Source organism: Schistocerca cancellata, chromosome 3 (assembly GCF_023864275.1).
Source record: "Schistocerca cancellata isolate TAMUIC-IGC-003103 chromosome 3, iqSchCanc2.1, whole genome shotgun sequence".
Taxonomy (NCBI): domain Eukaryota; kingdom Metazoa; phylum Arthropoda; class Insecta; order Orthoptera; family Acrididae; genus Schistocerca; species Schistocerca cancellata.
In genome coordinates, this window is record NC_064628.1 from 511,663,651 (window position 1) to 511,680,922 (window position 17,272).

The 17,272-nt window shown below is 37.4% G+C and overlaps 1 protein-coding gene across 2 annotated transcripts in view; it reads left to right on the plus strand.

The window, feature by feature from the left end:
- Positions 1–5,450, plus strand: part of LOC126175305 (threonylcarbamoyladenosine tRNA methylthiotransferase) — a 140,073-nt gene extending 134,623 nt beyond the window's left edge. For both annotated transcript variants that reach the window (XM_049922006.1, XM_049922007.1), the window contains one exon: positions 5,173–5,450. In XM_049922006.1, coding sequence (XP_049777963.1) covers positions 5,173–5,418 — 246 coding nt within the window. In that variant the 3' untranslated portion in view covers positions 5,419–5,450. The remainder of the gene's footprint in view (positions 1–5,172) is intronic.
- The last annotated feature ends 11,822 nt before the right edge of the window (positions 5,451–17,272 follow it).

Here is a 17,272-nt window from a genome sequence, read left to right on the forward strand (position 1 = left end):
AGTGTAGGCTAATGGGAAATGTAGGTGGTATATTTGTCACGGTAGACAAGCCACTCACATCCACTGAGACAGAAATTGAAGCTACATGCGAGATAGTTTGGGTAAGGCTCTGTATTAAGGGTTAGCATAAATTTATGATTTGATCCTTTTATCGGCCACCAGACTCACTCCCTGATGTAACCGAAAACTGTACAGAAAACATCACTTCACTAGTACATCAGAGGAGACAACAATCACCTGACAATAAACTGTCATAATTACAGTTTTGTTAGTGACTGGCATGACAAAACATCCTGGGAAACATTACTAAATACCTTCTCTAAAACCACCTAGAAGAGATAGTTTGGAACCTAATTCATGATGTAAGTATATTCAATCTAGGCCTGACATGTTTGAGGATGTACATATTGAAACAGTGATCATGAAACACTTGTGGTAACAGTAGTTTCCAAAATACAGAGAGCAACAAGTAGAAAGATTTAAGATTAAAGAGGCAGTAGCATCGTATCTTATTGAGGAACTTGAAACATTGAGCTTAGGACAGGAGCTCGTAGAGGAACTATGGCTGTAGTTGGATAGAAGAGTTCATGATAGGACTCGCTGCAAAGAAACTTCTAAAGAAACAGATACTACTGCATGATAGATGTGAAACAAACCAAATTGCTATAGATATAGATATGCTGAATGTGTTTGGCTATGATTAGGGCAATGCATTAAGCTTTAATGACTACCGTAGCAAAATATTACCAAAAAATCACCAGAGTTAGCATCCAAATGCCCACGGACAAGGCAGGAACTGAAATTGGTGGTAGCAAAGGAAAAGCAGAAATGATGAACACCATTTTCAAACCAAGGAGTATTGCCCCAATTTAATTCTCATACCAGTGCAAAGATGAGTGAAATATGTACCAGTGTCAGTGACACTGAGAAGCACCTGAAATTAAAATTGAACAAAGTTCCAGGGGCCAATGGAATGTCTATCGAGTTTGTGGCTGAGTTAGCCCCACTTTTAAAAATAACCTACTGAAGACTGTCAAAGAAAAAAACCTGTACAAGAAGGGCAGCAGAAATCATCCACAACACTACCTTATAATATACTTGACATCCAGGTGTTGTAGAGTCTTAAAACATATTCTGAGCTCAAATATAATGAGGTATCTCGAACAGAATGACCTCCTCTGTGCCAGTCAGCACAGAGTCAAAAAAATCATGTGAAGTCCAACTTGTGCTTACCTCGCATGACATCCTGAAAGCCATGTATCAAGACAGCCATATAGATGCAGTGCTTCTTGTCTTCTGAACAGTGATTCCTCATGATTATAAATTCTGGGTGTTCATAAATTTTTTGATTCAGACAAATTTGAGAACATGGAATAGCATCTGCATTATAACAGTTATGCTTATCAACAAGTTTATACAACTACAGGCACTGCCAATAATAATTTTTATTTTTATTTTATTTTTTTTTATTATTATTTTGAGCTTTTCCTCATTACAGAGGCTTATCTCCAACATAATAATTTACTTGGAAATTACAATACAAACAATGGGTCATAATAAATAACAAATAAATCTGCAAGGTGTCAAAAGTTAGGGTATTCTTGTGCTCTTACACAGCAGCCACCACTGCTTCTGAAACACATTTGCCTCAGTCCAAACGACATTTACTGTCAAAAGTGGTTTATTGTGAGATTTTTGGGAAAGTGTACCACATGTACAAAGGATACCACGTATAGAACACTAGTGGGACTCATTCTTCAGTATTGCTCAAGTGTTTAGGATCCCCACCAATGGTAGCAGTTCAGAAGCTGGTGCTAGTTTTATTGCTGGTAGGTTAATCAACATGCTACTATTATGGAGATGATCCATGAACTCAAATGGAAAGCCCTGAAGGGAAGATGATGATCATTTGTGAAATATTATGGAGAAAATTTAGGGAACTGGCAATTACAGCTGACTGCAGAATGATTCCACTTCCGCCAATGTATATTTCACCCAAGGACTGCAAAGACAAGATAAGAGAAATTAGGGCTTGTACAGACATGTATAGGCAGTCGTTTTGCCCTCAATCCATTTGCGAATGGAACAGGAAAGGGTATATGTTTAGAGGTGGAATTGATGGTTCAATCCTTCTTCCCCCCAACCTCTATCCCCCCCTTGCTCTCCTTATGTAGTAAAAGTCCTAAATATCTAATTATTTCTTGCTGCAGTCCCTATTACTTTTCTTCTTTGATATTCCATATTATCTATCAATTTACCTATTTTTTGGTATTGTTATTTACTTTTTCTACTGCATTTCCATCGCCTTTTATTTATTATTTCATTGCATTTTTATATATTTTTGATTTAAATATGGATGGCAAGTGCTGGCAGAAAGTAGGTAATTTAGGAGTAAACATAAGCATTGAATCTTTTGAGAGGCACACAGATAAGAATCTAGCTTTTGAATGAATATGTTTTTAAAGCTACAGTGCCCCCCCCCCCCTTTTTAGACACACACACACACACACACACACACACACCTGTACAGCTGCATTGTGCTAGCTGAATAGGCAGTGGCAGTCCCCGGAATGTGTACTCAGATGGCACAATTTAGGTTTACAGATATGTGTTCTAGTGTGGGCACAACTTTGTGCTCAACTACTATTGCCGTATTTTCTGTCTCTTAATTTTATGAAAGATATTCTTTACTCATGTGTTTCATTCAATAATTCCATTCTGCTGCACGTACTTAGCTTAGCAAGTAAGTGCTTTCATCACTTGTTTCTTGCTTTAATGCTCTGTTATTATTATTATTATTATTATTATTATTTAAATATCTACATATTTCCGTAGTCCATAGCAATTCAAGTTGAAATACTGAATTTATTGTAAAAGATTATTGAACTATGGTGCAACATTTTGACCAGATGGGATGCTCTTTCAATTGCACCCTTCTTTAAGTATTCATCCTAATTGCCATTATGTATTGTTCCCCCTGGTCTCTCTCATGCATTGTACCCAAATAATTGTGAACTTGGAATCTTCTGCTGACATTAGTTTAATGACTTTTTTGACAGTTCACAAGCACAAGTGGCACCTCTCCATTATTGGTGGTGGACTGAGCATTACCAGCAAGTGAAAGTGAATCTTTGAGAATACCAGCTAATTGTTCTGGCAATACCTCAGAATAATCATTAAACTAATGTCAGCTGAAGATTGAAACAGAAAAGCCAACAGGCAATATATCAACAAATGCCCAAGAGAGCCTCAACAGTTGTGTGCTAGAATTCTTTGTCTTCAGTCCCCCTTAACACTATTTCCCCGTATGGAAACCATACAACAAACAGCCAAGAACGTACACTTCACACAGATGAAGGGAAACATTCAGTTGTTTATGTGTACGCCATTTAGTAATAGGCATGAAGTGTGTCATATACATTGTTGTGCCTTTTACAAATGGACACTTACTCTAAATAATACAGACAGTTATATTTCATGTACAGAATGTGCCTAGCTAAATATAGATATAATCACAAAAGTCTCTACTTAGTTTTGATAGAGGAGGGATGTTAGTAGCAGGTGTACTCTGATATTTGTAGAGTATTGAAGATGGTAATTTAAATACCGTATTTACTCGAATCTAAGCCGCACTCGAATCTAAGCCGCACCTGAAAAATGAGACTCGAAATTCAAGGGGAGAGAAAAGTTTTAGGCCGCACCTCCAAATCGAAACAAAGTTGGTCCATCGTAATATGAGACACAATTTAGGTCGAATGAATGACGATACAGCTACAGTAGTTTGGTTCGAGTCGAAAGCTTAGCAGTTAAGCTTTACCAGGTAGCCATTGCTATGCGTCAGGCGCTCCGTCCGTATTTATACGGATACCCTTCCTTTTTCACGTGCTTCGTCTGGTTTGAATCGATTGCTTATTTTCCTTTGATCTGATAAGTGCCGTTTTCTGTGTTATAGGTGTTTACGTCAGTCACTCGAAGCTGAAAATGCATTACTATACTGTGTCATGCATTGTTTGTCGCATTCTGATAGTGCGTGTTTACGGCCTGTCGCTGCTCGCGGCATGGCTTGCTTTTGTGCGCGCTACCGCCACCTACAGTTTAAAAAAGAGAGGAATCGTCTCATTAGCGAAACAATGGCAAGAGACTGCTATTTGTTGTTACTTACACTGCTGCTTTCTTTGATAATGATCAACAAGAACCAAATAATAGACTGCGTATGATAGAACATGTTCTGAACGAGAGTTTGGCGAAAATTTTTCTCAGTTTGAAAATCTTTGCGGCCGCTTCTTTAGTACATCAAATTCTGCACAGAAATTAGTCATCTTAGATTTAAAAATCTAGTCAGTTGCCGTGCTTCATTTCTGACTGTATCACTATTAGGCATAAGAGTAATACGAATATAAACATGACACGATACGTATATTCTTCCGCGTTTGCTGTTGTCTCACTCTAGTTTCGTAGTTTATTTGGCAGACAGGATTTAAATGAGATAGAAGCAAACACGAAAGAATACATGGCAAAATGTTTATATTCGTATTATTCTTATGGTGAAGAGAATACTGCATGTGATTCACATTTCATCAGGTTCCTATTAGCAACCATCTCTTCTCACAGGTAGGAAAAAATTCAGAACGTAGAGTTGGCCATATTGAAAAAATCCCAGTATTACCAGTCGGATTTTCGTAGTACATTGAAATTCGAAGATGAACAATACGGAATTTGTATTTACTTCGTTGGATTATGTATGAAAAAGCAGTGGTCGAAACTTGGGCAGAGAAAAAAAGCTCGTCTTCCAATTTTTTTTTAAATTTTATTTACTGACGCAGAGGTTTTGGCGCCAGTATTTGTCTTTGTGCCTACAAAGGATGCCTGTGTAGCGCTACATATATTCGACGGCAGAAGTTAGTTGTGGCGGCACCTATCAACATTTTTCAGAACTTCCGCTTGCTTTGCACTCGATTCTAAACCGCAGGCGGTTTTTTGGATTACAAAAACCGGAAAAAAGTGCGGCTTAGATTCGAGTAAATACGGTATACAAATGTGGTCTGTAGAGTAACAGATTTGTACGAAAGTGCATGACCGTAGATACACTCATTTGTATATCAAGCAGATCCAGTAAACAAAAAGACGTGGGAAAAAGTATTATGTATACTTTTTTTTTATTATTTATTGTAGGTTTTGGTGCCCAAGCGACCTGAAGTTCTTGGAAAGGTGATAACCGTGAAGATTATTTCAACGACTAAGCATAGCATGATAGCAGAACCTTTTGAAGATGCAGTAGAAGAAATTTTCACTTCTGCTCATGTGAAGTATAACTGTTCTACTGAGAAAGTGCCTAAGGATCTTAATAACTTATTACCTTACACACTGTTGTTTGTCATTTTAGCAATTGTGGCAAGGATGATGTGGTTTACATTGTAAATGGCTTTAAAATAAACATCAAGCCAAAGCAATTTATAGTATCTGTATATTTATATCATAGCCTGTGTAATTGGTTCCCCAGTAGAATATTCCAATCAAAATACAGTAGATAAAACGGTATCATATATGTAATTTTAAGTACAAAAGAATTTTCCTATTTATTTTCCCTCACAGTCTTTGATATTACTCCAGTGAGGTCTTGGTGTTTGACAGATACCGTTGACAGGAGATATACACTTAGAACAGCAAAAATATTCTAAAGATATTTAAATATTTTATTTTTCTACATATAGTATGCTTGTGACAGCCTCAGAGCCTCCTATTAAACAAAAATAATGTCCTGATTGACTATTAAAAGTCAGTTGACGCTGTTGTGCATGATATCAGATTTGTGAATCGTTAATTTATATGTATAGAATGAGGCGTATTCAGGGAGAAAATAGCTTTTGTAGCAGAAGGTTGAATTTATGCAACTAGCATCCTGAAGGTGCACAACTACCACAGTGTGTTAATCAAAGAAGTCAAATGTTCCTTATGTGCATTGTGAAACACACACACACACACACACACACACACACACACACACACACACACACACATTCGTTTATTGAAGCCTTGCACATGTCCTCATAGATTCTGCCAGCCTTACAGGTTGAAAAGCTGAGGTTGTAGCAGCAGTTGTGGCTGAACTCGGACAAGTACAGCCAGAAATTCAGCTTACAGGTTTGTTTAACTGACTACATTATTGTCTCACACAGATTTCCATCTGCAGGAAATTTTGCACATTATTTTACTGTGCAGGTGTTGTAACTAAATGCCATTGTTAATCTAGCCCAACATCCATGGCAGCAGAAAACATATTTCCTACTTTAGTTCACTGCAAGCTGGCAGTATATGCGTGCTTGCAAATGTCTGAACATACATTTGCTTGAAAGGGCAGCACTAGAAAATAAAAGTGGCAACACAATGTAAAAGGATAGATATCGTTTATTACATTGAACAGTTACAATAAATGTACTTAACTTTATTGACAGCTTCATGGATGGCACTTCAAGATGTTGTATACCTAATACAATTTAATCTAAATAACTTTTCTGTCTCTGGCATTCTATGAGTTAGTCATTTGGACTGAAGTTAATTTGTAGACCCTAATAATTAAGTGTTGCTATTGCTCCATAAATAGTGACTGTTGTGTTGAAATTGAAGTCACTGTAAGACATCAGATGTGTTTGTAGAAGGGACAGTACTGTAGTAGGTTCAGTAAGGAACTGGGCTCCATAACAGAACTGCGGCTAATGTCAGCTGCGCATCTCCTTCTGTGCCTCTTGGTGGCATGATTTCCAGCTGTGGCCATACTTTGCAGAAGCAATGTAGTTCATGGTTGATGTGTTCACTGTGGCCGATGGCAATACTATAAATGGTTGCATACAAAATGCTGATGGACACATTGTGAAAGTAGAAGTTAGTCCCAGCTGTGTGAGTGCCATTGGGGATTGATGCTCGGAACTGGGGGGCACCTCGTGAGTAGTGTGTGAGCCTGCTGCCAAGGGGCATCACTGTGGGCGATTGAACGCGGGGATGCGAGGGATGTCGAGCACGTCCCACGTGTCCTCCGATCGGTCAACTGCTGTGACCGCCTCGGGTACTGCCTGCACTGAGGTTGACCCCTCACCTGTGGTCAAGTGGGAGATCATTCCAAAGTCTGGCAGGCAGCAAAACACTTTCCGAGGGGCCGATCGTAGGGCCTCCTTAGTTTGTTTGACGAACAGGTTTCAGGCATTATCTGTGGCTCACGATGTCTCTGAGCTGGATGCAGTCGTCCACCCTGTTCCAGAGGAAGCTTCTTGGCCCCCAAGGTCTGGGCATTCACAGAGGACGGGTTTGCTGGTAGTTGAGAGCTCCAACGTTAGGCGCGTAATGGGGCCTCTTGGGAACATGGCTGCCAAGGAGGGGAAGGAGGCCAGTGTGCACTTCGTGTGCATTCCGGGGCGAGTCATTCCAGATGTGGAAAGGGTGCTTCCGTATGCCATGAAGAGTACAGGATGCAGCCAGCTGCAGGTAGTGGCTCATGTCGGTACCAATGACGTGATGACGTGTGTCGCTTTGGATTGGAGCAGATTCTGTCTGGTTTCGGGTGGCTAGCGGAAATGGTAAAGACTGCCAGTCTTGCTTCCAAGATTAAGGTGGAGCTCACCATCTGCAGCATCGTTGATAGAACCGACTGTGGTACTTTGCTGCAGAGCTGAGTGGAGGGTCTGAATCAGAGGCTCAGGTGGTTCTGTGACAGTGTAGGCTGCATATTCCTTGACTTCCGCCATCGAGTGGTGGGTTTCCATGTTCTGCTTAATAGGTCAGGAGTCTACTACACACAGGAGGCAGCTACACGGGTAGCAGGGGCTGTGTGGAAAGTACTGGGCAGTTTTTTAGGTTAGAGGTAGTTGTAGAAACAATTGGTATTGTAGTTGTAAATTGTCGTAGCTGTGTTGGGAAATAACCATAGCTCCAAGCCCTAATAGAAAGCACTGAAGCTCGAATAGTTGTAGGTACAGAGAGCTGTCTAAAGCCGGAAATAAGTTCAGCCGAAATTTTTTCAGAAAGGATAGATTAAATACAGTTTGTGGTGGAGTATTTATTGCTGTCAGAGGTAGTTTGCCTTGTAGCTAAATTGAAGTAGGTAGTTCGTGTGAAATTGTATGGGTAGAGGTTATACCTGACAATCGGACTAAACTATTAATTGGATCATTTTACTGACCCCCTGACTCAGAAGATATAGTTGCTGAACAGTTCAAAGAAAACTTGACTCTCATTTCAAATAAGTACCCCGCTCATACAATTATAGTCGGTGGTGAGTTCAATCTACCCTCAATATACTGGAAAAATTATACGTTTAAAGCCGATGGCAGGCATAAAACATCATCCGAAATTGTACTGAATGCTTTCTCAGAAAATTATTTTGAACAATTAGTTCATGAGCCCACTCAAAGCATAAATGATTGCAAAAGCATACTTGACCTTTCAGCAACAAATAATCCTGGACAAATAGTGAGTGTTGTGACGAATACAGGGATTAACGACCACAAGGCAATTGCTGTTAGGCTGAATATCATAACACCTACAACCACAAAAAAGGAACGCAAAGTATATCTATTTAAAAAAGCTGATAAAAATGCTCTTAACACCTTTTTAAGAGACAGTCTTCACTCCTTCCTATCTGATCATGTAAGTGTAGAAAAGTTGTGGAATGTTTTCAAAGAGATAGTATCAACAACAATTGAGAGATATGTAGTACATAAATTAATAAGTGATGGTACTGATCCCCCATGGTACACAAAACAAGTCAGATTGTTGCAGAAGCAACGAAAAAAGCATACCAAATTTAAAAGAATGCAAAATCCCCAAGATTGGCAAAGTTTTACAGAAGTTCGAAATATAGTGCGTACTGCAATGCAAGATGCTTTTAATAATTTAGACAATGAAATTCTGGTTCGGAATCTGGATGAAAATGCAAAGAGATTCTGGTCATACATAAAGCACACCAGTGGCAAGACACAATCAGTACCTTCACTGCGTGATAACAACGGTGAAGTCACTGATGACAGTGCCACTAAAGCAGAGTTATTAAACTCCTTCACCAAAGAAGATAAAGTAAATATTCCTGAATTCCAATCAAGAACAACTACCAAGATGAGAAACATAAGAGTAGATATCCTCGGTGTAACAAAGCAGCTTAAATCACTTAATAAAGACAAGGCCTCCGGTCCGGATTGTATACCAGTCAGGTTTCTCTCAGAGTATGCTGATAAAATAGCTCCATATTTAGCAATTATATACAACCACTCGCTCACAGAAAGATCCGTACCTAAAGACGAAAATTGCTCAAGTCACACCGATACCCGAAAAGGGAAGTAGGAGTAATCCACTGAATTACAGGCCTATATCATTAACATCGATTTGCAGTAGGGTTTTGGAACATATATTGTATTCGAACATTATGAAGTACCTTGAAGAAAATGATTTATTGACACACAGTCAGCACGGATTCAGAAAATATCATTTTTTGAAACACAACTAGCTCTTCATACTCATGAATTAATAAGTGCTATCGACAGGAAATGTCAAATTTACTCCATATTTTTAGATTTCCAGAAGGCTTTTGACACCATTCCTCACAAGCATCTTCTAACCAAACTGCGTGCCTATGGAGTATCGCCTTAGTTGTGCGACCGGAGTCGTGATTTCCTGTCAGAAAGGTCACAGTTCATAGTAATAGATGGAAAGTCATCGAGTAAAACATAAGTAATATCTGGCGTTCCCCAAGGAAGTGTTGCAGGCCCTCTATTGTTCCTGATCTATATTAACGACGTAGGAGACATTGTTTGCAGATGATGCTGTCATTTACCGTCTTGTAAAGATCAAAATGACTTGCAAAATGATTTAGATAAGATATCTGTATGGTGTGAAAAGTCGTAATTGACCCTGAATAAAGAAAAGTGTGAAGTTATTCACATGAGTACTAAAAGAAATCAGCTAAATTTCGATTACGCGATAAGTCACACAAATCTGAAGGCTGTAAATTCAGCTAAACACTTAGGGATTACAATTACAAATACCCTAAATTGGAATGATCACATGGATAATATTGTGGGTAGAGCAAACCAAAGACTGCGATCCATTGGCAGAACACTTAGAAGGTGCAACTAAAGAGACTGCTTACAGCACGCTTGTCCACCCCATTCTGGAGTATTGCTGTGCGGTGTGGGATCCACATCAGGTGGGACTGAAAAAGTACAAAGAAGGGCAGCTCGTTTTGTACTATCACGAAATAGGGGAGGTGTCACAGACATTATACGTGAATTGGAGTGGCAATCATTAAAACAAAGGCGTTTTTCGTTGCGACGAGATCTTCTCATGAAATTTCAATCACCAGTTTTCTCCTCCAATTGCGAAAACATTCTGTTGGCACCCACCTACGTAGGGAGAAATGCTCATCATGATAAAATAAGAGAAATCAGGACCTGCACAGAAAAATTTAAGTGCTCGTTTTTCCCGCGTGCCGTTCGAGAGTGGAACAGTAGAGAGACAGCTTGAATTTGGTTCATTGAACCCTCTGTGAGGCACTTTATTGTGAATAGCAGAGTAATCACGTAGCTGTAGATGTAGATGTAGGCCTCATATTGTTTTATAGTGCTGTTTGCAATAAAGTGTTATTAGCATACAATTTAAAAAAGTAACTTAGTTTCTGAATTCGTAAAATACTTGACAGAAATATTTGTATGTCTGAATAATGTTGTTATTTTTTATGTTATCTGTGTTTAGTTTATCTTAAGTTGTATGCTGCATGGATTTCATATGGGCACCATATAGAACCAGAGTGTTACTACAATCAGAACTCAAAGTGTGGGCAAATAATGATCGATACAGAAGTATATTTTTCCATAAGTGAAATTCTATTTCTCTCTCCAGTTTCTGTAGTTGACATAAAGTGATCCACCAGACTGACTGGAGTAATCACAGTAACTGAGTGAGTAGGTAGCACACTGGATTCATATTCAACAATGGCAGAGTTCAAAGCACTGTACAACAAACCTGATGTAAGTTTTGTGTGATTTCCTTAACTTGAATAAGATGAATGATTGGACACTTGCTTTGGAAGGGAAACAGCTGATTTCCTTATCCTTCTTCATCCTTGCCAAGTGCAGACTTTCTTCCTGTATCAAATACCATGACTCACATTGACTGACGAGAACTGCTGTGTCATTCAACAAAATATTGACCGTAAAAATAGGGTTGTCTGACTAACATCTTCCATCAGTCTGCTGTAAATACCTCAGAAATCATAATTGTAATCCATTTTTGTCTCTTCAAGTAATGTACAAAAGATTTCTTCTTTAATGATATTAACTGCACAACTAAGAATAAATAAAGTGACAGACATCTGAACAGCTTTCTTACAGTTTCCTCACAAGCTAATTGAATGCTATTAAGTCCCAATTCGAGCATTTTAAGCTCCTTTTTTTTAAAAAAAGCAGTAAATGATTTCAGTTTTGGGAAACACTCATTTATAGAATGAAAACTTCTTTTTTTCAGTTTCATGGTATGTCAATATCTTCCTATGTCACACAATTGAAGAGAAAGTTAAATTTCACACAATCATGTCATGACTTCTTTATAGTGAAGAAGAGAGAAATTTTCTTTTTTTATTGACTGAAAATTCTGCACAGCAGTTACTGTCATTCAGTTTAAAATGTTTTTTTAAGTCTTTGTAACTAAAGTTTGTAATATAAGTAAGATAGATAATCTACTCTCAGTCAGGAGAAAACATATAAAAGGGAAGAGGGGTGAAGGAATAGGACTTGTTATGTTTAGGAAAAGGGTTAGAGTACAGAAATGTTACCCAGAACCCCGAATTAGGGAGAACTTTCCAGGTGGGGTGAGAGGCAAAAACTGATTGTTGGTGACTGCACCAGATGGGGTTTGTAAACTGTAGAGCATAATGGTGGAAGGTAGGGTAATATACAAGAGGGAGATTAGTGCTAAAACATTGTGCTTCAGTTAATAAGAGTGAAAAGCTAAGTGCATTGTATGTGATAGAGGTGGGAGGGGAACAGTGAAAAATAAAGCAGTCAGAAAATGAAATGTGTAGAAAACTAAAAGGGAGTGAAGAGAGGAATAGCTATCTATTAAATTACTTATATTTTCTTACACTTTTAAAAATTGATTTTTGTTGCTATAAAGTGTGTAATAGTTATTTGAAGATAGCTGCATAATTTTCATGCTTGATATGTGTTCAACCCTTTCTGAAATTACGTTTTTATGGAATATGTAATTCAGCACATGCCAGGTTTAGTACTTATTTAGTAAGTGGGATGAGGGAAGTTACCTTAGATTGGCATACCAATACAAAGATGGATGCTGCATCATCTGGATGAGTAGAAATGTAGAAATTACAGTGGGAGTCCCACAGGGTTTGATCACTGGCCCATTGCTGTTAGTGCTTTATTTTAATGATCTGTCATTTTATTTGAATCAGGAGACAGATTCAGTTCTGTTTGCAAATTATAAAAGCATTGTTGTGAGGGTAAGCAAATAAGCAACAGCAGAGAAAATAGTCAAGTGACATTTTTGTGGAAGTTACCGACTGGTTTCACACAAATGGGATAGCTTTAAACTTTGAAAAAACACAGCACATCCCATTTTGTACAGTCAAAAAATCCCTTGTCCTATTAAGAACAGGAAGATGTGGAAAACAGGGTAGAAAATTCTGCTTACGTGTATATATCGATGAACACCTAATTTGATAAAACCATGTAATAAACCTGTTCAAATTTCTAGGTTCAGAGACTTTTAATGTAATTTCCAACATCGGGGATACACAGGTCAACAAGTTAATACAGTTTGCATATTTTCATTAACTGATGTCTTACGGGATAATACTTTGTGGTAATTCCTCACATAGACTAAAAGTATTCATTGCACAAAAGAAAGTAATTAGAATTATGTATGAGGGTTTTTTATGTACTTCTTTCAGATATAGTATCTAGATACTGTGAGCACTAAACACAACCTTGTAGGAAATTTATTCACTTATGAAATTTATAATCAACATTTTCATCTGAGTTTGAGAGTAACGGAGTTGGTCACAAGAACTACAACAAAAGTAAAAATGCTGTTTGTTACCATGTAATGAATCCAACTTAGTCACAGAAAGGGGTGAGTTATGCAGGCTATGAAAATGAAAATGATGGACAATCTAATCACAGAAATAAAATGTCTGACAGGTAGCAGAAATGTTTTCAAATGTAGATTAAAGGTTTTTCTGCTCCTAGTCTGTAGAGGAATTGTGTGTGATATGCTTGTTATGTTGACATGTTCCACAAATATGACTATCTGTCATTAGCTACATGTCAGAATTGACAAACAAAAGGCTTCTGCCCTACTTATTTGGACATCTGTAGTGTAACAAACTGAAGTTGGGTCTTCCATTCAGAAAGGAGAAAAATTGAACTATATCATTGTGAATGTGATAAAGTTGATGTGTCACAGAATGCTCTAAACTTGATTTTGGAAGGACATGACAATAGTATATACATTGTTGCATACCCTGTGTCTCTCGAAACACTTGTTGCTGTGTGTCATTGATGCTTCCAGTTTGGGGAAATGTTTGCTTTGCGGAAGTTTGGTTTTGTTGATTGTTCCATCAGTGATAAGCATGGTGCTTTGTTGATATGTGATATATGACAATATGTTGTAATCTCACTGTATCAGGTAATAAAAGACAACTTTATCATTTAGTCTGTCCCCTAATTTTGGTTTTAATTTTAATATTGCATGCTGAAGTAACATTAGGCGCAATGATTATCAAAACATTTAAATTTTGTCAAGAGCTACAGCAGAAAAAGTGTTGAAACTAGAACCTTGAGGTTTTAGGATCAAGATTTCATTTATGGGGAAGCAGTGGCAAAAATAAAAGCAACAGTCATGATGGATCAGACAGATTTGGATGCCAGTGAGAAGGACGTGGACAAATGCAGGGACAAGCCACATGTAACATTTTTAAAACAAGGACCTGAATTGTTTCCCCCACTTTGTTGTTGACCTGTGAAAGGATTGTCTTCTTGTTGTGCCTAAACTATAAACATTCTAAGCAAATCGTATCTCCAATCTTCCTCACATATTAAGAAGTGAAGCCAGGTATAATTTTCATTTCTTACTGACTGTGCTGGTCTTTCCATGCCAATGAGCTGGAGAAAGTCTAAAGTAAAATCCACATTGCTTATGCAACAGGTAACATTATGTAATATTGAAAATGATCAACAAAAACCTCAAATTGGACAGATATAATCATAATGAGTAACAGAACAAAAACAATTGTTGCCAAGTTTGGTCTTTTTATATATATTCATCGACTGGACTTTGTAACCTTCACTTTTGATCATCTTGTTTGTAATTTAAACATTAAATCTTAGAGAGACTGTTGTCACTCTGTGGTCCAATAAGTGGCCACCATAAGTATCAGTGGCAAAGGGGCTGCAAGGTAGTTGATTTGTATGATTTTGCCTTCCTAGAAGAAGGAAAGGCAAACTTACATTTGTAACATTTGCAGACTTATAGAATGCTTTTGACAATGGTGACTGAAATATTTTCTTTGAAATTATGATGGTAGCAGAATAAAATACAGAAAGTGAAAGGTTGTTTGCAATTTGCACAGAAATCGGACGGCAGTTATAAGAGGCAAGGGGCATGAAAGGGAAGTATTGGTTAAGAAGGGAGTGAGACAGAGCTATAGCCTATCCCCAATGTTATTCAATATCTACATGGAACAAGCAGTAAAGGAAACCAAAGAAAAATGTTGAGTAGAAATTAAAGTCCAGGAAGAAGAAAGAAAAACTTGGAGGTTGCAAATGGAATTGGAATTGTGTTAGACACAGGAAAGTATTTGGAAGAGCAGCTGAACGGAATGGACATTATCTTGAAAGAAGGATATAAGATGAACAACAACAAAACAAAACAAGGATAATGGAATTTAGTCAGATTAAAGCACGTGATGTCAAGAGAATTAGATTAGGAAACGAGATGCCTAAAGCAGTAGATGAGTTTTGTTATGTGGGCAACAAAATAGTTGACAACGACCAAAATAGAGAGGATATAAAATGTAAATTGACAGTGGCAAAGAAGAAAAAGTAGTCAACATCAAATATAGTTTTAAGCGTCAGGAAGTCTTTTCTGAAAGTATTGGTATGAATTGTAGTCATGAATGAAAGTGAAACATGAGTGATTAACATTATCGACAAAAAGAAAATTGAAGCTTCTGAAATGCAGTGTTACAGATGAATGCAGAAGATTAGATCGGTAGATTGCACAACTAATGAGGGGGTACTGAACAGACTTGAGGATACAAGAAATTTGTGGTACAACTGACTATCAGGATGGACTGGTTGATGAGAGAAATTCTGAGACATCAAGGGGTCACCACTTTAGTACTGGAACGAAGTGTATGATATTGTAGGAGGAGACGAAGAGATGAATATAGTAAGTAGATTCAGAAGCATGTTCATTGCAATACTTATTAGGACACAAAGAGGCATGCATAGGACAAAAACAACAGCAACAGCAGCAAAATGCTATACTCCTCTCTCGTTTGTTCATCAGTAGCCTTAAAGGGTTGCCAGGTTTTGTGAGAGAATGACACGAAACATCTCGGCCATCTGTTCAATAATTTTACCTCTCTCTCTCTCTCTCTCTCTCTCTCTCTCTCTTTCAATAAGAATTAGCTGTAGCACCCTGTGGAGGAAAATAGGAAATAGACAGTACATGGTTTCATTGGATTGACTCAATTAAGTGAAGTGCCAGAGAGCATTCCTTAAATATCTGTAGTACTAAATGGCTAACCCTGTCCAATGTGCACAATCGCAGTTGCAGGTTGCCTTTATAATGGCTTCCAGGGGCAACAAAAATTTGGCTTTCAGTATTTTGTGAAGTTATTGACAAAAATTTAAAATGTTGTCATCATCTACTCGTTAATCTTATGTTAATCTTATGTTAAATGTTTAGCACAGTAAGACAAGTATTACAGTTAGAAACTGGGATATTTGTCTTGCAGCAGCATAACTCTCAATGCTCACTTAACTTTGCGTATTCATCTAGTATTTGAGAATGAGAGCACTTAGCAGCTTCCAACAAACTTTTCACATAATTCAAACCTGTATGAAATTTTGTCTCACTGACACCCAACCCAAAATAAGGAAAGTAAAAAAGTCTATTGGTTATTACATTTTCACTGTTCATACATTATAACTTCAAAATAAGTCATGGCATTTTAATCTATTACTTCTGGTCTCCTAACTTTATTCACAACACATTCTGCAGGCATTATCCCTGAATATGACTGAATTTACCTGCAGAATTATGAGAATATAGTACAACACACAGTTTGGTATATATGATATCATAAACATTGACAAACTTAAAACACTTGGGTTTACTTAAAACAGAGTGCAAATTATCCAGACTATAGTCGTCCAGCATTTGATAATGAGAACACCTAATGACTTCCAACAAACTTTAAATATAATTTCAAATGTATTCTAAACTTTTTCTCACTTACAGGCTTAATATCAAATATTTAACACACTAACTCATTTCCAGTCATTCATTTGAAGTTGTTTTATTCGTGGGAGTTTGATACTTTAAAGAATTGGGAGTGGGTGGTTACTGGTAGACTACTATACAGCAAATCAGATGTAAAATTTTCTCTCCATCACTGTGGACCAACAGCACGTACCATAGCATGAAAAAATTTGATTACCTGAACACTGATCATTTTAAGTGACATTGACTGTTTGCTTAAAATGTAAATGCCCTTAACTGTAGAGTTGTTAAAATTTTTTGGTACTAAGATTGCCATTTTATCTACATATGCGACATTGGTAACTTCATATGAGAAGGCCTATAATGTAGTAACAACAGTTTGATGAAATTTTTCTAGTTGTGCAGTAATTTATAGGCTAAAATGTAGAGAAACATGTTTTAACATCAAAGCAATTTTTTAATACACAATTAGCACAGGAGTGAATTGGTAATATTGTATGAAAATCATTAAAAAATAGGACAAATTAAAAATGATAGACAAATTTGATTTATTAATAGAGCAACGATTTTATTTTTATCATAGTACTGTACCTACAGTATAACTGGAAGAAAAAATCTTGTTATAAAGGCTCACCAAAACACCCCCTCAGATCACATAGTCAGCTTCATCTTTGGCCCCACCCAAATAGGAACCTGAGTGTTATTCAATTCCCATACTGTTCGTTTCACTTCACATGTTTGATATCCTCCTCACCATTCAAAAGAG